Source organism: Sceloporus occidentalis, unplaced genomic scaffold, assembly GCF_023333645.1.
Source record: "Sceloporus occidentalis isolate IW3139 unplaced genomic scaffold, rSceOcc1.0.p SCAF_10, whole genome shotgun sequence".
In the NCBI taxonomy this organism is placed as follows: domain Eukaryota; kingdom Metazoa; phylum Chordata; class Lepidosauria; order Squamata; family Phrynosomatidae; genus Sceloporus; species Sceloporus occidentalis.
Window position 1 is genome coordinate 7,211,489 of NW_028316990.1, and position 21,231 is coordinate 7,232,719.

General features: G+C 46.3%; 1 protein-coding gene across 3 annotated transcripts in view; it reads right to left on the reverse strand.

The window, feature by feature from the left end:
* LOC149305785 (genetic suppressor element 1-like) overlaps window positions 1-21,231 on the reverse strand; it is a 359,677-nt gene that overhangs the window by 24,565 nt on the left and 313,881 nt on the right. For all 3 annotated transcript variants that reach the window (XM_089540535.1, XM_089540534.1, XM_089540533.1), the window contains exons 3-4: window positions 20,058-20,276; window positions 6,614-6,813 (exon numbers count right to left, since the gene is read on the reverse strand). In XM_089540535.1, coding sequence (XP_089396661.1) covers window positions 6,614-6,813; window positions 20,058-20,276 — 419 coding nt within the window. The remainder of the gene's footprint in view (window positions 1-6,613; window positions 6,814-20,057; window positions 20,277-21,231) is intronic.

The window sequence follows — 21,231 nt, forward strand, 5'->3', positions numbered from 1 at the left end:
CAGCCTCTGTTTAAAAACCTTCAAAGAAGGAGACTCCACCACTCTCTGAGGGAGTGCATTCCACTGTTGAAACAACTCTTACTGTCAGGATGTTCTTCCTAATGTTTAGGAGGAATCCCTTTTCCTTTAGATTGAATCCATTGCTCCGGGTCCCAGTCTCCGGAGCAGCAAAAAAATCAAGCTTGCTCCACCCTTAATATGACATCCCTTCAGATATTTAAACAGAGCTATCATATCAGCTCTTAACCTTCTCTTCTCCAGGCTAAACATACCCAAGTCCCTAAGTCTCTCTTCTTAAGTTATGGTTTCCAGATCCTTCACCATTTTGGTCGCTCTCCTCTGGACATGCTCCAGCTTCTCAACATCTTTCTTGAATTGTGGTGCTCAGAACTAGACACAATATTCCAGGTGAGGCCTGACCAAGGCAGAGTAGTGCCACTATCCCTTGATCTAGACCAATGGTTCTCAACCTTCTTAATGCTGCAACCTTTTAATACAGTTCCTCATGTTGTGGTGACCCCCCAATCGGTGTCTTCATTCCTAAGACCATCGGAAATAAGTGTTTTCCGATGGTCTTAGGCGACCCCTGTGAAAGAGTTGTTCAACCCCCAAAGGGGTTGCGACGCATAGGTTGAGAACCGCTGATCTAGACACTATAGTTCTCTTGATCTATAGTTCCATTGACTTGCACAGCCACCCTCCTCAAGGTGGGCAACCTGTCCTTGCATCACTGCCATTTGGGATGAAGCTGCTCTCTTGCCGGCTGGCACAGGGAGAACTGCCTCCATCAGTCAAGTGTATTTACTAAATACGACCACAACAAACACTCCGCAAGCAGCTGAGTGCTCCTCAAGACTTTCATAATCTCTTCAGAAGATACATCGGCCATAATTAATTCAAAGAGATGGGCCTGCTGATTGGAATTTTTAATGAGCAGGAACATCTGCTCGCTCTCAGAACGCGGCATGCGCCTGGAGCGCCGTACACCCGGCCCTCTTCCGCTGCCAGCCAGCCTGCCCTGACCTTCTCCAGAAGGTACATGAATGAGTCAATGATCTGGATGCATGGGGTGGAGGGGTGCGGGCAGTGGGGACAAGAGGATGGCTACAGGGTACACAGGGACAAAGTAGTTGCGCACGCTGAAAAAGGAGGCACACAGAAAACAAGGGGTGGTGTTATAAGCTTGCTATGTACTATAGGTCAGCAAAGCAGGGGGAATAGCTGTGTATGGAGGAAGCATCTTGCCTGCTTTGTAAAGATTTGATTTGCATAGGCACAAAGATCACCAAGATGGGTGGCGAGCCAGGTCCATTTCTGCCAAGCCTGGCAGTAATGAGGGAGAGGAGCGGAAGGAAAAGGGGGAAGAGAGCCTTTTTATTTTCTCCTGCCTTTTAAGATTTACGGGCTGCTTTGTTCCTCAGAGCCATTAATCATCCCAGGGAAGATACAGATGCCTCTGGAGCCTGAAACAGCAGAGCAAATATAAATCCACTAGCCTTTTGATAGTGGCTATAAAATAAACAGGTTAGTCAAGCATTTCCTCAGAAGCATGGCAGGAAAGAGAGCCAAGCCCATGACAGAGAGCAGCATCTGCAAACGACGCCAGCCACCAAAGAAAGAGGGAGGGATGTGAGGGTAGCTGTGCCCCTAACAGCAACAGTAGATGGGGTTTTTTTAGGAACAAGGTGTTAGTGAAAAGCTGAGTTTCACTAAAAACACGATGGTGACGTCAAAGGCTTTCATGGCCAGCATCCATAGTTTTTTGTGGGGTTTTGGGGCTATGTGGCCAAGGTCTAGAAGAGTTTATTCCTGACGTTTTACCAATATCTGTGGCTGGCACAAGAAGATTTGAGAAGAACATGGCCACATAGCCCAATAAACCCACAAAAATGATGTTGGTGAAAAGCTGTGGGTGGAATTCAGGGGGCTTCTTGGTTGGAAGGGAACAGCTCAGCTAGGTATAGTAAAGGATGGGTTTAGTCATTATGACTGGGGAACCTCTAGTATTTAACCTTTCCAAAAACAACAGACATTTTAGAAAACTGACTTTAGTTTTCAAATTGTGTACTGATCAAGTGATCTATAAACAACCAGAGGAAGGGTCTCAAAAGCCTGAAGACTTGGGCACTCTCTGGCCAAAGCAAGTTTGTTGCCTTCTCTATGTGTTTGAATGTGTGCCTCCAAGTCCTCTCTGACTTTAAATGCAGATTAAAGTGGGATCTGGGCACATTGAAGCAGCCCATGATGGACCCTTGCAGAACTCAAGATGACACATTGCATTCTTAAGTGGGAAATGTGGCTATGCCAATTGTCTTGGTTAGATTCTGATAAGATAAAAAACCAAGGCACTATGTTGCCCATGTGGCACAAGAGTTTTACTAGCAGAATTCTGCTACAGTTCCACAATCCCACCTCCAAGAGTTACATTTTTTGCTGCAAGAGTCCCCTTCAAGGGCTATTCCATGGCTAGTGGAAGAAGGGATTAGAGAAGCATCTCGGTATGCCCCATAACTAGAGGCACACCATTAACATCTTCTGCTGAGACCTGCCAGGGTTTCAGTGGAGAATGTCATTGGTATGTGTCTAACTATAGGGCATAGCCAGCTGCTTCTCTAATCCCCAGCACTCTCCAACTCCAACAGCCACAAAATGGCTGTTCAGGATGCAGCAAAACCATGAATCCTAGGGTGGGTGGAGGGCTTTGGTGGTTGTAGAAGATGGGAAAGAATACCAACCTCCACAATGGCCAAAGAAGACAGATACAGGCCTAAGATGGACTTGTGACTTTCATATGTCACTAACAGGATGCCAGCCAAAGACTGTGATGTTCTAAACTGACAGCTTTTCCAATTATGTTTCGCACAAGGTTCGGTTCCAAGAAGAATGAAGGGGAGGAAGAGACGTCTGAGAGCTGCTGCCAGGGACGATAAACTGCATTTGGTTAGATGAACCGGTGTAAGCCAGCTGAGAAACTCCTTATGTCCTTAGAACTGGGTTTCACCGTGGCATCTTTAGGGAAGGCAGCGCATGCTCAAGAAAGATAGACAGAGGAAGGGAATTAGATTTTTTTAGATTTTTAAAATCTATTTATTTGTTGTTTTTGTTTTTTAGTATTGTGTTTATATATGTCTTGGCATTGTTTGATTTGTAGTTTTTCATGTTACGATTTGAAATGTAATTGATATTATTTTAAAAAGGAAAGAAAGACAGACATCAGGCTGAAAAAGTCATGCCTGCAATGAATCTGATTTCCAGCAGTGGCTCCAAACGTATCCGCAGTTGTAAAAGAAAGGAGTGCGACAAAGATGGTGGGGAGAAGCGAGAGAATGGGAAGATCCGTCATCTTCTGGTGATTAGTGCGCCATCTCTGCCAGCGAGACCACAGGACATGCCCTATTAGCTTTAAAGTCGACAATTCTTCATCCCACACATCCTTTCAAAGGACTCCATATTATCTTTGAAAAACCGCTAACCTCTGATGGATGGGCGCCACTTTGATTTTAGCGTTTCAGAGCTTCCAAGCACCTCCTCTTCTCTTCTCTCCTCCCTCCTCCTCCTCTCTTATTTTGCCAGGTGACTGTGCTCTGCTCTCTCCATCCGCCAGAGGAAGAATTAACGCTTTAATCAAATCTCTGTACTAGGATGGATGGGCCAGATCATCTGTTGCGTAGCTCGCTACTTGGGAGCGCTCTCTGGCAGCCTTTGCGCTTCATTAACAGCAAACTGCGGAAGCAGAAAAACAATTCCCTCCTCTCAAGGGATGCGGAGACACAGTGGAGGGTTTTCTTATAGAAGGATGAATTTTGGCAGAGACAAGGAAGAATGGGGCTGAGTCCACCAGAAAGACCAAAGGCACCTTGTGGGCTCAAAAGAAGTCCTAGTGCTTTGGAGGATTGTCTAACTCACGCCGGATAATTTAATGGATGCCACAGCGCACAAGATAAGACATATTATGAGCTTCCATCGGAAAATCCATCAAGGCAAGAAGCTCCCAATAGGCTGACATCAAAAGGTCTAGTCCTAGAAACAAAGGCTCAGAGCTCTAACAACGTTGAGGAGCAAATTACTTGTATAAAAACACATTCGCTGATATCCTACGTATCTTCAGGATAGTGTAAATATCCACTGCCAAGGCTACGTTATGGCAACGCTATGGTGAATACCAATGGAGAGCAATGTATGTGGATGAACAGTCTTAGAGCTTTGCAGTGTGTATTGGCAATGCATAAAGGCAATGCACATTCTAGAGTCAGTATAGTGTAGCGGTTTGGGTGCTGGACTGAAACCCTGAGAGACCAGGGTTCAAATCCTTGCTCAGACATGGAAACCCACTGGGTGAACTGGGGCGTCTCATTCTTTCAGCCTTAGAGGAAGGCAAAGGCAAAACCCCCTCTGAGCAAACCTTGACAAGAAAATCCCTTGAAAGGTTCCCCTTAGATTCACTGTAAGCCATAAACAACTTGAAGGCACACAACAAGAAATGCATATTCTTATACTGCTCTGTGTACTTTAATGTGCTACCGCATGAGCGATGGTCCTGCATGCACAACTTGGGTTACACTTTTGTCAGCTGGATAAGACCACTATGCATTGTCTCCAAAAATCTGTCTGCATCTGTAGTACAATCCGTACCTGTGTAAGTTGTTAAGATGATGCCAACTATTGTGTGGAGATCAGGAGTCTTTGGCTCCTAGCTCAGGAGGGGAGAAATGTCTCCTTCCTTGTGCCTCTCCTGCCCTAGCATATCAAAGCTGACTGCACTCAGAGGACATGAAAATAACTGCAATTCCACTCTCTGAGCAGAGATCTGGAGCAATGAACCTCACTTGGTTAACCTAAGCTGGCCAGTTTTTCAAAGACAGTTTCTTAAAAGGAGAAAACCACACTTAAAACAAACATGGAAGGCGGCATCACAGAACAATCCTACGAAATCTGCATTCCCCTTTCAACCTGATCAAGAGTTCAGGGTGCGGGTGTCTGTCCCCTACATGTTTTTCTCTGCTGGGGCATCATCTGTGCTTCTTCCAAGCATCAGGGGTCCCACTTTCCCTCCCCTCCCCTCTCCTTTTTCTCTTTGTGGTTTAATTAGTATTTCCAAGAGCTGCAATCCCGCTGGGAAGCCTGGGTAAAATACAAGGGAAGGATAACCACTAACAATGATTCTTAATTAGCAAACATTCCGACTCCCTGCTGCCACCCGTTTGGGAGTAAGGAAGAGAGATACGGGCAGCAAATGCAGCCAGGCTGCTGGGGCATGCCCACAGTGGGGCCCCAGAGGATGGCCTGTGTGGGCAGATCATTGGCAACGTCTGCTGGCTTTCTACCACTTTTCAAGACCCTTAACCCTGGAATCAAAACACTGATTTAGATGGTATGATGTAACAACCTGGATCCTCCTGTGCTTCTGAGTTGCCTTGCCTTGCCCTCTTCCTTGCCCCAGATCTCCTCAAGTTTCTGGTCTATTATTGGGTTACTGGCTTGACCATGACCCCATCTCCTACCTCTGGCCTTTGGTTCCTGTCTGCCATATCTAGTACCTCACCTCTAGCCTGTTCATACCTTTGAGCAGCATGCTAATCCACCCGACCTGTAACAAATTCAGACTTAACAGGTCAGGTGGATTAGCACGTCGATCAAAGGTATAAATGGGCAGGAGGTGAGCCGCCAAATAGGTGCACCCACATGGATGCATAGAAACATAGGCCCTTATCACACGAGGCACTTACCACACTGGAATTGTGGCCCAAACGCTTCAGAAGGAAGGAGGTGGAATCACCAGTCACGCTTCCCAAGCGACACGGAGACATTTCACTGTTTTTCCGTTGCCAAAGCGTTCATGGAGCAGCCATTTTTTTGCATAATGGAAGATCCTGTTATTACAGAAATGGCTGCTCCATGAATGATTCGTCGACAGGAGAAGAGAGGGATGCGCTTCAGTGACACTTCAGAAGCATGACCAGCGATCCCACCTCTGCGCTTCTGAAACATTTGTGCCACAGTTCCAGCACAGTAAATGCCTCATGTGATAAGGTCCATAGTGATTTCCCCCTATAGCAGGAACCCTACCAGTGCTTCTTAAGAGATCTGAGAGTGGTAATTGATAATTCCCCACCCACCCAATGTGCCACATACTGGCCTCATATTTGTGCCCATTGGTTCTTTCTTTTCTGGAAACTCCCTGGGGATGGCACAGGATGGCTAAGGGACCAGCACTGGTCTGTGGACCATCAGCTTTTGAGTAGCATTGCTGTAGATTACTATAGTCCTCAAGCTATCTGTTCCCTTACATTCCCTGGCAGTGATGCTCTATGGCCTGCCAGTCCCCTGTCTTAGGATGGCCCCTTCAATGGGTTACAATAATAAAGAGGAGGATTCTAGCTCTCATGAATAAAAGAAAAAGCAGAAAACCTGTTGGCAGTTTTTGTTAGAGACTGAGGTGTTTGTATCTTCTTTTGTCAAGGGAGACAAACTTTCCTTCTCACCTGATGATCTACCCCTCCTGCATGTGTTGCGTTGACACTTTCCCCCTTCTCCCCACCATATTCATAAGTCCCCAGAGATGCACAGCCCTGCACCTGCTACAAGCACTGTGCACGTGCATAAGGAGCCTTACCTGCCGTCCTTCGCTCCTCCAGACGCCGTTCACAGTTTTGGTGGGTGCAATGGTCACTACTGGAGGTGTGCTCGGGACAGTGTGCCCACCCGGCGGGACAATGAGAGGCCCCATCGGCCCTCGCTTAGGCGTGCTTGCAGGGGAGCTGTGGTTGGTGGCCGGGGAGGAAACTGGAGAAGACTCGCTGCTTATCGATGACCCTAAACAAAAAACAAAAAACCACACAAACACATCAGTAAGAATATCTTGATCCTTATCAACAGTTCAACCCCAGAGCAGCTTTTGAGACAAAAATCCTGCCAAGTCCTCAGGTCATGCTTAATGTGGCCAAGAATCTCTTCCCAAACACTGTCTCAGATGCACCCAAAGATCGGGGCCAAGATGGGCATGCCTCCCAGGGTCATTCCAGACAGGTGGGCTACATTAATCTGTTTCAGACCCCACCATCTTCCAGAAAAGGTCCAGACAACTGTGATGCTCATGGCCAGACAGAGGCTGGGGGGAGCAGAGTGGATGTGTGCTTTGTGGCACCACAAAACCCCTTATGGGCAGTTAAAAGTAATGAGGACATTACAAATTTGGACTGCATATACTTTAGGAGAATGAGCATGGTGTAATGAGCCCTGGACTAGGAATGTGAGAGACCAAGATCTGAATCCCTGCTCAGTCATGCAAACCCACTGGGTGGATGTAGGCAAGTCACACTTCTTCGCGCTCTCTGCGAATCATACAAATGGGTTATTTGGCGCCTGCGCAGTATAATCCATTTGTGTGAATTCGCAGATGACCACTCAAAGAAATAACGTTACAAGTAAGCAACCTGTCCTTTTTCAGCCTCAGAGGAGCACAATGGCAACCCCCCTCCGAATACATCTTGCCAAGAAAACCCTGTGACAGGGCAACCATAAGTCACAGGTGACTTGATGGCACACAGTAACAATACACTTTAGAGTTTTTGTAGGAAAACAGACAAACCTCAACAGATGCAATATTAACCTAGGAAATTGCAAATCTGCCTAGTTGGCAATTCCTCAGTTCCAAGATCCTACTATTCTCAAGGCAAAAGGCCATTTGCCCCCCACTTTATCGCTGCACATTGCTTTATTGTTTATAAAGAGCTTAGTATGTGCTAGGTGCTGTATGGAGATGATAGTTGATGAACAGATACACGAGACAACTTGTTGCTTACTACCACTTCCATCATATTGATTTCACATCAAATGTTTGTGCTCAGTAGCCTTTAGACCTTCACACCTTCAGGGACGTAGCTAGGATTTTAGGAAGGGGGGGGGGGGGGTCCAGACCAAGTGCCACCATTATAATGGGGCTTGGGTGCGGCGACGCAGCAGCACACACCATTCATTTTTCTAATGGAAGGGGGGGGGGGTCCGGACCCCAAGATCCCCCCCCTTGGCTACGTCCCTGACACCTTAGCATTTGACAAGACAGAATGGCTTCCAACAGGAAGCTAGTTCAGTGAAGATGCCCCCCTTTCAGAAAAACATCCCAGCAAGCAAAAAGGCTGAGTTTGCAGAGATATTCCTCCAGTATCTGCATGAGTTACAGTAATGGAAGACCCAGGCTTGGATACCACCCATTGCGGAGACATCCATCATGGCGCCAAACACAGCATCACAATTACAGGAGCAACTGCTTTCTTTCCAGAAAAATTTAGCACGAAGCCAAGCCTGCAAAAGCCACTGCGATCAAGAAAGTGCACTCAAAGAGAAAGGCATTTGAGTATACAGAACAACTCTCTCTTTTCTTTTTTTAACCCTTGGGCAAGGCTTTACCATTTGCATAATACATCTGTATTTTAAATTACACCCACCCTAGGGATGCTGCTGATATTTGCAAGGGAAAAGAAATGGAACCACAAGACTAGAATTAAGACCGCCATGGATAGAGAAGAGGGTGGCTGGAGCAGAAATACAAATAGGATGCTAACTAGGGCATCCTAGCTGGATATCTTTGTGTATCTTGGGTGGAAATGTTCTTATGAAAAACAATCAAGGCAAGGCTAAGTTCATGTGTGCACAAATAGGCGACATTCAAATAAGGTAATATCCATGAGGAGTTACAAGCTTAGCAATTTCCTTGTGGCAACAAGCATTGGCAAATTGGTCATACAACACGGTCCTCACGTTTTTACTTAGCCTTTGCACACAACTCCCTCAATTTTAAGACTATGCAGTTTGCAAATGCATTGTCAAACTGATTCAGACAGTTCGCAACAGAAGGAAGCCACATTAGGTTGAACTGACCATGCCAAGTATGAGCCAAAAGAGGCTGCATGGCCTCATACCATGTTTAGGCTTGGGATTATCAGGATCCTTTATTTTATTGGGCCCAGCCAGTGGTTTAAGAGAGATCACAAAAATGTATGTAGGCCTTAATGACCAACCTGTAACTTGTGGGTAGAATTCAGGAGCAGAATTGTGCTATGTCTGGAATATCAATACGGAAAGGGATCTGATAGCGCCTTTGATATTAACTGTGCAAAAGAAGTTGTAGCATCAGCTTTTGTCAACGTTAGTAGACCATGTCTACGAAATCTTAGGCTACAATTTCTACAACAAAGATCAATTTGCATTCAGCAACTTGCGGTTGGTTTTCTCCAAGGGACAGCAAGTCTTGTCCCTGATCTCACACTACATCTCAAGAAATCTCTTAATTCACTTGCAAAGACTAAGGGAGGGAGGGGAACTGAGAAAGTCCCATCCCACTAAATCAGTGGTTCTCAACCTTTGACGTCTCGGTTCCTAAGATCATTAGAAATATGTGTTTTCCGATGGTCTTAGGCGACCCCTGTGAAAGGATCTTTCGGCCCCCAAAGGGGTGGTGACCCACAGGTTGAGAACCGCTGCACTAAATGATGTCTTGCTAGTAAAGCCTATGCACCTCTACCTCTCTCATCCAGTTTTGAGGCAGAGGGGAGGGCTTCTTGGTTCTCTCCTTTTGTGCCCAAAAAACATGGAGTCTTAGCCTTCAGCTGCATTTTGAGGATGGGGCAAGGCATCTACTGAACTACAAGAATACAGAAGAAGCCTGAGACTCATTTCCCTCATCAGAGCCTGGCTACCTTACAATGGCAGTAAGGGGAGGAAACTAAGACTGCAGAACCCGGTTTAACAACACTGCAGATCTTCCCAACAGGGAAAGGAGGGAATCCAGAGCACAAAAAAGAAATGTTCACCCAGGCCAAAAGGTTATCTGCATGAAATGGAGTTGTGGATAGCCACAATGGCTACTCCTCTAACCATCAGGTAAGTTGACAAGGCCTGAACTGGGTGGTGATCTTGAAGACAAGGGTTTTACCTTTTCTTAAGACCAAATAACAAGAAATAGCAATATCTATTAATACTGTATTAGTGATGGGCACAGCACTTATTAGATTAAAGGCAAAAGGCCCCTGCCTCCAAGGAACTTACAGCCCAAAAGCGATTACGCAGCCCATTTAACTACTGCCTACAGAACCATCCTGATGGGAAATATAAAAAGGGTCACCCAAGATCTAATTGCGCTTCCTTGTGCGCTGGATGCTCATTTTGCTTGAGAAAGCATTCTTCAGAGGGACCCTTTCCCCAGGAAAACATCTTCCTTTCTTAGTCAGCAGAACACCATTCAGGGCAAGCTTGGAGAGGAAAGAGGGAGAGAGGAAATGGAAAGGACAACAAAGAAAGGTAGACCGACGCACCGCCAGCAACAATGCCTTATTAATTATTCCTGGGTTATTGCGCAGTACTTTCATTCTGGAGAGCGGCGGTGGTGGCGGCATGGATGCCGCTTGCGACAAAAGGGAAGCCGCCGATATGGATTTGACACCCACTGAAGTCTATCTTGTCAGTGCGGGGCTGACAACAATTAGCCGGCTTAATCCCCTCTGAGCTGGGAAGCCATTACTCACCACGCGAGAGCCTTATCAATCAATACCATCACAAAGAGCCGGGCAATTAATGAAGCTAAAGTCTTACTTCAGAACCCTTAATTCTCGCTGTGTGGCTTTAAAATGGGAGGGTTTGTGATCGTTATAATTAACTGGCGGTATTCAGCCAGGAGTTAGTCAATGAAACTAATCTGGCTTGGAGATGACAAGAGGCGCAGTGTGGCAGTGTCACCTTTGTTGTCTGACCTCCTGCTTTCCACTCAGTGATAGCAGATTAGCCAGCAAGGCTGACAGGCAAAGGTAATTAACAGCTGAGACCCTGACGAAGTAGGAAAGACAAGGGACAGGGGGAGGAGGAGAGAAAGGGCCCGGCGTGGACCTGGACCCACTGGAGCTGAGAATCAGCAGATGTGGCCGCCCAGGTTTGCTTTTGCTTTGCTGGGTGGAAAGTGATCTGCTCCTTGATCTCCAAGGAGAGTGAAAATTCCTAGCTGGGAGATGAAAATGAACTCAGGGGGTGTCTGGCAGCTCAAGCAGTGTCAACAGTTTGCAACGAACAGAAGGAAGGAAGGAAGGAAGGAAGGAAGGAAGGAAAGAAAGAGAGAGAGAGAGAGAGAGAGAGAGAGAGAGAACTACAAGCTCAGACAAAACATGAACATCTCCGTCCAAAATATTAATATTTGGTGGCTAGCTGAGCTGACTCCAGGAATTTCGTGTAAACTAACAGGGGTGCCTGTAAACCACACATTTACCACTTTCTTGTACCCCATTATCCTTTCTGGTAATGCAAAAATCCACAGACAATCATACCTCTTTCAACAGGTGTTTCTAGTTATCCACAGGTGCGGCTAAAACCAAGAAACACAGCTTCTGCATAATGTCACATTCTAGTACAGTCAGCCCTCTGGATCCATGGATGTTTTTATCCAAGGATTCAGGCATCCACAGCTTGAAATCATTTTGTAAATATGTAAATTCCAAATAGCAAACCTTGATTTTGGCATTTTATATAAGGACACCATTTTGCTATGCCATTGTATTTAATGGGACTTGAGCATCCACAGATTTTGTTATCCACAGAAGGTCCTGGAACCAAACCCTTGCGGATACCAAGGGCCCACTGTATCCTAGAAATATTCACCATGCCAAACTCTGGACTCAGCCACTAATGGGACAAATAAGAAACCCCGCAACAGCTGGTTTCTGATCACAGCTAGCAGGGCTAGAAATTCTAGCTGGGTTGAGCGGGAGAGAGAGTTGTCAAAAGCTATCCTCTGGTAGACCTCCCTTCCCAAAAGTGGGCCTCTATACCAAAATGGAGTTTTGCATTTATGTCAAGTTAAGATGACTGGGTGAATGTAGAAAGAGAAAGATGAGCAAACTCATATTTCACCCCACCACATGAAACCCTATGGATGGATGTGTGAGGGCAAGGGAATTTTAAAATGGCTAAGCACAGGGGTGTCACCATGGGAGTGCAGGAGGTGCGGACTGCAATGGGTGACACTTCAGAGGGAGTGCATTGGTGGGACTGGACAGCTTTCCAGGTCTGGTGGCTCTGCTGGCCAGGCAGTAAAGAGTTGCCTCCCTTTGCCATCTGGTGAGCAGCTCTGGGAGTAGTACAGTTGGCCCTTCTTATACATGGATTTCTTATACACTGATTCAAGCATCCATGGTTTGAAAATGTTCAAAAAAAGTATAAATTTCAAATATCAAACCGTGATTTTCCATTTCTTATAAGAGGCGCCATTTTGCTATGTCATTATATTTAATGGGACTTGAGCATCCACAGATTTTGTTATCCAGAGGGGATCTTGGAACCAAACCCCAGCATATAACAAGGGTCCACTGTATTAAAAAATGATCCACAACCAGGTATCAAATATAATAGGTACGCCACTGGTTAAGCACTTTACACATTAATTGTGATTATCATTAGATCTGTATCCTGAATTCCCATATCTAGGATCAAATGGAGACTGCAGTCAAAAATTGAGAATGCAGAATGCAGAATGGAGACTGCAGTCAAGAAATAAGAAGAAGACTAGGAATAGGAAGGAAGCTATGAAAGAACTGGAAAAGATACTGAAGAGCAAAGACATACAACTGAGTGCTAAAGTCAGAATCGTCCAGGCCATTGTATTCCTCATTATCCCCATGAATAGATGGGAGAGCTGGATAGTGAAGGAAGCAGACAGAAAGAAAACCAACTCCTTTGAAATGTGGGGCTGGAGGAGAGGACTTAGGATGATCCCATGGACAGCCAAGAAGACAAACAAATGGGTTCTTGAATAGGTCAGACCAGGGCTCTCCTTGGAAGCAAAGAGGATCAAGTTGAGACTATTGTACTTTGGCCACATCATGAGAACACACCTAGAGCAATGGATGCAAGCTCCAGGAAAAGAGATTCCACATCAACATCAGAAGGAACTTCCTGACAGTAAGGGCTGTTCGACAGTGGAACAAACTCCCTAGGAGTGTAGTGGAGTCTCCTTCCTTGGAGGTCTTTAAGCAGAGGCTGGATGGCCATCTGTTGGGGATGCTTTCATTTGGATTTCCTGCATGGCAGAACGGGGTTGGACTGGATGGCCCTTGCGATCTCTTCCAACTCTACGATTCTATGAATCACTAGAAAAAACAATAATGCTAGGAAAGAGAGAGGGTAAAAGAAAGAGAGGAAGACCACAAACCAGATGGATAGATTCAAATCAGGGGGTTATGGGCTTGAAGGATCTGGGCAAGACTACAGTGTAAGATAGGGATTCTTGGAGATGTCTCATCCATAGGGTTGCCATGAGTCGGAACCGACTTGAAGGCAACTAACAACAACAACCCTGCAAAGTCACTACAAACTCATTTGCAGATGCGGAAACAGAAGCTAAAGGAAACCTGGCCGAAGGTATATAAATAAACATCATCATCATCATCATCATCATTATTATTATTATTATTATTATTCCATCTTGACCAGAAGGTCCCCTCCACACAATACTTTTTGCTCCTGCCTCTCCTTTTGGTCAACGCAGCTCAGAAGAATTTTTTGAAAAGATATTGATGGACTTCTCCTCCCCATCAAAAGAGATAATTCGTACATCTTCCCAGCCAGCACATAGAGTGGGAATCCAGGCATTTGCTCTTGTTACCTTATTCCTCCTGGGGGCCAATTTCTTTTTAACACCATTCCCTCCGACAACCGCTTGCACCCACCCAGGCACACACAAACACACACAAAATCACTTTGAACTCTGCATCGAATCTGAGAGCTCCCAGAACTCAATTAACATCCATTTGATATCAATAAATATGTTAAGCAGCTTCCTGTTTCTGCAAGGCCTGGGCTCTCCACTGGCACCGACACTACACTACACACACAGAGAGATATATACACACACACGCACACTTGCTGCTTCAGAGGCAGTGCAGCGTTTGCTCCTCCTTTCGAGATGAAAGAGAACAAAATTGCAAGGAAAAAGCCACACCACTCTAATCCCCGCTAGGCACCGCGCTCCTGGTTATCTCTTGTTTTCTCTCCACTCAAAGTCATGTTTCATACTGAGCAATGCCATTGAGAAGGAGAGGCAAAATCCCCGTCTCAAGGCTTGGGTGATTTTTCCTGCTCGGTTCAGGCTCACAAAAAGCCCTTTCAACCCTGACAAGAGTCTGCTGAGCATCCTTAGCATAACCAAGAGGGGATCTGGTGCATATAACAGCCACGGGAGATGAAAAGGGGTCAAGCGCAGCACTGTCAAAATATAATTTCTCTTCCATTTTGGTTGCAACTTTAGCAAAAATTATTCCCCTTGGCTCTGGTGGACTGTGATCCCCATTTTCTTCCATATTCCCCAAATGAGTCACCTGCTTCACTGTCCAACTTTCCCACTCCTACATAGAAATCAGAAATACTGGGGCTTGGATGAACCCCGATTTCTACTATTTAACAGCTGTGGCTCAATGCTATGGGATTCTGGGATTTATAGTTATGTGAGATTTTTAGCCTTCTCTGCCAGAGAACACAACAACTACAAATACCAGGATTCTCAGGATGAAGTCATGACAGCTAAAGCAGTGTCAAAAGGCACTAATTCTGCAATATGGTAGCTGCTAGATTTTCAGATGCTTCCATTCTCATCAGGCATTCAACACTGCTTTGGCTCAGGGACGTAGTCAGGATTTTAGGAAGGGGGGGGGGTCCAGAGTAAGTGCCACCATTATAATGGGGCTTGGGTGCAGCGGTGCAGCAGCATGCACCATTCATTTTTCTAATGGAAATGGGGGTCCGGACCCCAAGAACCCCCCCTTGGCTATGTCCCTGTTTGGCTGCATCCACACTGCAGAAATAATCCAGGATGGCATCATCTTAACTGTCTTGGCTCCAACCTGTGGAATTCTGGGAATTGTACAGTCACCCTTCCTTTTTTGCAGAGGATCCATTCTGGACCCCCTCGCAAACATGGAAGTTTGCCTATATTCAAGCCTCATTGGCTTGAATATAGGCATGGGGGCATGAGCCCCATTCTTTCCCCCTCTGTTTGTAGCTTGCACATAAGTGAGGGATGCAAGTCTGAAGACCGCGAGAGCGGAGGGAAGACTGCATTTTGTTGTGGCATCAGAGCTCTCTAACAAGGAAGGCTAAGCATCTCCCAAAACTACAGCTCCCAGAAATTCCACAGCACTGGGCCATGGCAGTTAAAGTGGTGTCAATCTGGATCATTTCTGCAGTGCAGATGCAGCCTTTGCACGCAAAACAGCCCCTCATGATGGCCAACAAAATGTCACGTTCCCTGCCATAGAAGCCTCCATGCTTCCTTGTTTTATGCTGCCTTCTTGATCCCTTTTGCTCAGCACTTTCCAATACCCATAAGCTCATATTAAGCGTCTCCAAGATGATCCAGCTCCAGAAACTAGGCAGGTGGAGAACTCCGAGGACGGGGAATTTGGATTTTTCCCCCCTTTCCCTTTTTGGCAGTCAAATTATACCGCAGTTAAATCTAAATCAATGGAGATGGAAAAACCCACCATAGCTTTTCATTATCAACCAAATTTTGCTGGGGCAGATATTTGTATATAGCTTGTGAAAGGAAAAATTACTGCATCTGCGAGGAAGGCAAACTGGAGCTGGAGAGGAGATGCAAACATCAGGAAAATCAATGTCAAAATCCACTAATGTCGCTTTTGATGGGCTAAGCAGCAAGCCGCAGGAGAGAAGAACGAGGAAGACAAAAAAGAAGGGGGTGAGGAGCAGGAGGAAAAAACAACACACCACTAGATAGTGGAGAAAATGGGGCTGGGGGGGGGGCAGAGAAAGAGATGGACGGGTGAGGCATCTTCCAATCTATAGTGTTTCACAAATTGATTTCCCCTTTGGGTGGAAAAGAATGGGAGGGAGGCTGTTCCCATTATCCAGATTGGGGACTGCGGTGATTAACGCTCTCTGCAGAAAGGACAGGCAATTTCCACCACAATAATACATTCTCTGCCTCTCTTTAAGCCTACCTTTCCTCTTTGGCTCAGAGTATTTTAGTGCCTGATTAGGCTGGCCTGAGTTCCTCCTTCTCCGAGCTGAGCTCTGCAGATGCTTTTCATGTTTACAGCCTTCTCTTTACAAACCCATACTGCTGACTTGTGCCTCGGCGAAACCTGTATCAAACTAGCAACCCGAAGCATGCACAGAGTGTGTTTCCTTCCCCTAAATGGAAACCTTAGAACAGCCACCCTGCTGAGGTTTAGAGAAACGACCTGCAAGCCAGTGGTTGATACTTCCCGGCAGGCTTGTGACCCGGCTTTCCAGAAACTAACTACCCCTTGCTTGGCATTCTTTTGTTTCCGCTTTTCCCCAATGGAAGATTGGCAGCATCTGCCATCTATCTAGATGGCAGTCAACAGACCCCCAAAGGCGGCATTCAAATCCAAAGAAGCCTCCAGGTTTGTTCTGTGAACTGTGAATGCAGCTCCTCGCCCGCCTTGGGGAGCATGGATTTGCCCACCTGCACGGAAGCACCAAACAGTGCCACGTTGCCAGCCTTAATTGACTCACTCTCCTTGGCTCCAATTTAGATAATTGCCATGTACAACGAAACCTCTGTTTAAGGCAAGTGCGTTCTGAGCAGACATGGTGGAATAACAAAGCAGCTACCGGGACCCGCTCTGGTGCCAAAACAGCCTCCAAAATCCTATGCAGAAGATGGCTGGCCCATGATGGACCTATGATTCTATGACAGAGGTCAGGAGCCATCTGCTTCCATGCCGCCCTGGCGCATATAAGCCATAACATCAAATGAGGATGGAAGGGCCAAATGTGCAGCTGGTGGCATTGCAGAGGCAAGCCATAGTTCTTACAGAGCCAGTTTAAAATAATAATAAAACCCAACCTCTCTTATTTCTTCCCTCCCAGGAGAAGCCAAACATCAGTAACCAGAGCTTTAAGTGGGTCTAGCAATGACACTTCCACCCGACAACAACTGCAAGAGGCCAAAGCTGTCATGGGACCTTCTCACTCTCCATGGTAAACATCTCAGGTCACAGGTAACCTCCATGGGGCTTCAGACAGCTTTCAAGAAGACTAAGAGGGCAGTTAATCCTACATACACTCAAGCAAGACTGAGCATGGCAGTTACTCCTGACCAGTTAACACCAGGGAGCAATGGTGCAAACCATGAGCATCTTCTGAAGGACATAGAATCATAGTTGGAGGATACAACAAGGGCCATCCAGTCCAACCCACTTCTGTCATGCAGGAAAACACAGTCCAAGCACCCCTGACAGATGGCCATCCAGCCTCTATTTAGAAACCTCCAAAGACGACTCCTTCACAATCCAAGAGAGCATCTCCCAATGTTGAACAGCTCTTACTGTCAGGAAGTTCTTCCTCATATTGAGGTGGAATCTCTTTTCCTGTAGTTTGCATCCATTGCTCCAGGTCCTATTCTCTGGAGCTGCAGAAAGCAAGCTTGCTCCATCCTCACTATGACATTCCCTCAAATATTTAAACAGGGCTATCATATCACCTTCTGACCTTCTCTTCTCTGGTTAAACATACCCTAGGTTAAACATCTCTCCTCATAGGGCTTGGTGGTTTCCAGACATGTTCTCGTTCTCTAGCTTAACTGCATTTTGTGCAGTGAAAAAGGAAAAATCAGATCTATCCTCTTAGCTTCCATGAGCACAGAGAGCGCATGAAGGAATCCATGGTAATGATTTTAAGTCTGCACCCCACAGATGTAGATGGGAATCAGGGTTTTGGAAAGAGAGTGCAGCGTGGTGGAAATGCTCATAACTTTGCAGACAGGAAGTTTGGGGTGTCATTCCTCCGATAATTCATCTGTGCAGGACTAGCGTAGTGGTTTGAGTGTTAGACTATGGATGTTATCAGACAAGGGAAATTGGAAGTATAATCCAATGGCAATCCGAACGCAATCATGGAGTTTCACGTTATTGTGTGAGAGGTGATCACATGCAATTTTGGGCAATAGCAAGCTATTTTGGGGCAATGGGAACTCAGTTTGAACGCAATTCGAATTCACGTAAATTCGCTGAACTAGCTAATTCACGTGAATGCGTTCTGGCCCCACTTTCTTTTCATTCAAAATTAAGAGAAATTCCTCCCATGTGATAAACTCCACTGACTCTGGGGACCAGGGTTTGAATCCTGGCTCGGCCACGGAAACCCACTGGGTGACTGTCAGAGGATGGCAATGTCAAACCCCCTCTGAAGAAACTTGCCAAGAAAACCCCATGATAGATTCACCTTAGGGTTGGGATAAGTTGGAAATGACTTGAAGGCACACAACAACAACAAATGATTTTAAATCATCAGAAATATAAGTGGGAGCCAGTCCTTTGGGAAGAGAGCATTGCTTGGCAGCAAGATACGTAATTTTGGATATGGTTGGTTTGGGGTTTCACCCCTGTGACTTCCACTCAAAAAGGATCTCACGTAGGAGAAGGCATGAAAGACGTCTGTGTGAGACCACAGAAGGACTGAGCTGGATGGAGAAAAGATCCTGCCCCATATACTTCCATAGTGGCTCCTCTGTATGTGTATGTGTGTGCGTTTGTGCGTATGAACACTCATCTCAGTGGTGAGCAAGTCTTTGCAATCGGGGCTCAAGACAAGCCATCATTTCAGTGAAAAGGAAAGAAAGCCAAGAGCTTGGTACACCTCCCTGTTCTCATGCCTGCGCTAACAAAAAGGCTTCCAATGCTCTCCCCCAGCTTTGCAAATTTCCCTCCCCGCATTGGTACAACCAGGCCTCCCTCCGTTGCTCCACTAATTCCTACCTCTGCCTCCTCCTGCTGGCTTCAAGGCGCCCGCCTTCAGCCAGGCTCCTGTTAAATAGCCCATTAAAAAGAAAAATATTCAGATGTGCATTTCACCATACTGGCACCCAGCAGCCGCTGACTTTGTTATTTAGCGGGGGAGCTTCGGATGGTGAAAGAACACATTTAGGAGCCTTAGGAAAAATAAAATTTCAATGAAGCATGGCGGCGGCAGCAGCAATGAGGCCCATTTGCGATGGAAAAGGACAGATTCTTGCCTGCGTTTCTCTCCCGCTCCAGACTTTCTCTCGGGGTACAGCAAATGATATGGCATTTGGATTACTCCGTCTGAATTGAATTTTTAAACTGCCCCCTCGAGACACAATGCTGAGGAAAGACATTAGCCCATCAAGCGGCAGGGGGAAGAGAACAAAATCCAACGGCTAAAAATAAAGCAAGCACTTTAGCGGGAAGGGGGACGAAGGTGTCGGGGGGCTGCATGTGGACACAAGAAGCATGCCCACACAAGCCGTTGCTTGGGCCACTGCTCGAGGCTTAGTGCCTAAAAAGCCCTTTGGCCAAATCCTGGTCTCCTCCACAAAATGGTCACTTCTTTGGTGATCGCTGAATGGGGACTGTAGGACCCTAACCCATTCTTTTCTTCCAGTAGGCTCTGTAGGATGTTGGCACAGCCCAGTTCGACTCCTTTACAGCTCCTGATGCAGAAAAATGTCCAAAGGATTGGGATGAGCAACAGGACACTGGCAGGGGACCTTTTTCTTCCCTGTGTCCACCTGACAGACCAAACTGTTATGTTTGTGAATTTGAAAACCGGACTATTCCAGGTATACCTCCTGCTATTCCCCCATCCCCAGCTTAAAGGTATCCATTTCCCGCAACATACATTTGGCCTCTGGACCTTCTCTCTCATGAGATATCAGCATTATCCTTTTAGTTCCACCTTTTTTACTTCTTATTTGAAATACAAATCTCTATTCCCCCCCCCCAACTCCCGCTTCCCAACTGGAGATGCATCTGTGCTAGAAAAGTTTTAATATTTTCCCTGTGTATTTTCTGACTTCTTTTAAAATGAGAGTGAGATGAAATAATTTTCATTTCCAAATGGTGAAAGTGAGGAAGGTTTGGAAAACAGCTCTGCATCAGGGCCCAATCCTTTGAGGTGCCATTGAACTCAGGGTCTGGAGGTCCCTCTTGCTGCCTCTCTGCCAAGGGTGCCCTTCCTTATGGCTTCCTCCTGGTCTCCCCACCCTCTCCTCCTTCCAAATCCTCCCTCGCTCTTACCTCTGGGTTCCTCGGCCTGTTTGGCAAGCTTGCGCAGGGCGGCAGCAAAGCTGGAGGAGGGTGCTGACTGGACTGACAAAGTGCTGTTGGCTGCCGGACTGCCACTGGGCACCAGGGAGCCATTGAGAGGAGAAGGGGTCAGGGGGCTGACGGTGGCGGTGGTCCGGGTCGCTGTTGAAAGCATTCCTAGAGAAGGTGACTTTGGCTCATGGCTCATGCCTGAAACAATGAAAAGAAGAATCCATGTCACTGGGAGAGAAGGAGTCAGTCACATCATCCCAGAGAGTCAAACTTGGCATTAAAGATACATGCAAGGGGCTCATGGCCCAGGGTGGCCAATGATAATTTGGGCTTTTTGTGGGCTTTTCTTCTAGGACATGGCCACTTAGCCCAAAAAACCCACATAAAATTATGGATGCTGGCCATAAAAGCCTTTGACTTCACATAGTTTGGGCTACCCAGACTCCCTGGCATACCTACCAGGAGGCCTTCAAACCCGCTACAAGGCGAAGGTCTTGCAGTGGGGGAAAAGTGGCTTCACAAAAGTTGGGAGGGAAGACTTTATAACCCCAGTTAAGACAGAAGCCAGATGTGCAGAGAATGCATGGATGGATGGGGTTGGGACATGGATGAATGAGCCAACAAAGTTATTTGCCCTGCCACCAGGTTCACATTCATACAAGATCTCTTTTTGTCTTGTTAAGAGAACTAAATATGTTATTTCTTGGAGTACCCACGTGGCCAGGAGGAGGAAAGGACTGCCTACATGAATGTACCTCCATACAACCTGAACCAAGAACATCTACATCTTGACAAAATGCAGGCTTGTGACTAACATCATCATAATTTTTTTTCTCTTGTATGATTTTTAACACTTTTGCCTGATGAAGAAGCCAATGGAGCTTCCAAAGCTTGCACCATATATTTTGTGTATTTTGGTTGGCCAAAAAAGGTCCCCCCTCCAGCCCGCTTCAGAGTAGACCACAGGCCTCCTGGTGTCCCTTCGAAACCCGATTCATCTCTCAATCGGCGACCAAACCCATACTCCAGCCAGAGAGGATGAAGTAAAAGTCCCATTCAAGATATGCAAACCGTGGGGCAGGACTGGACCAACAAGCAAAATCTCAATGGATTTTCAACATGATGGAAGCTTACAATTATCTTCCTTTTTTTT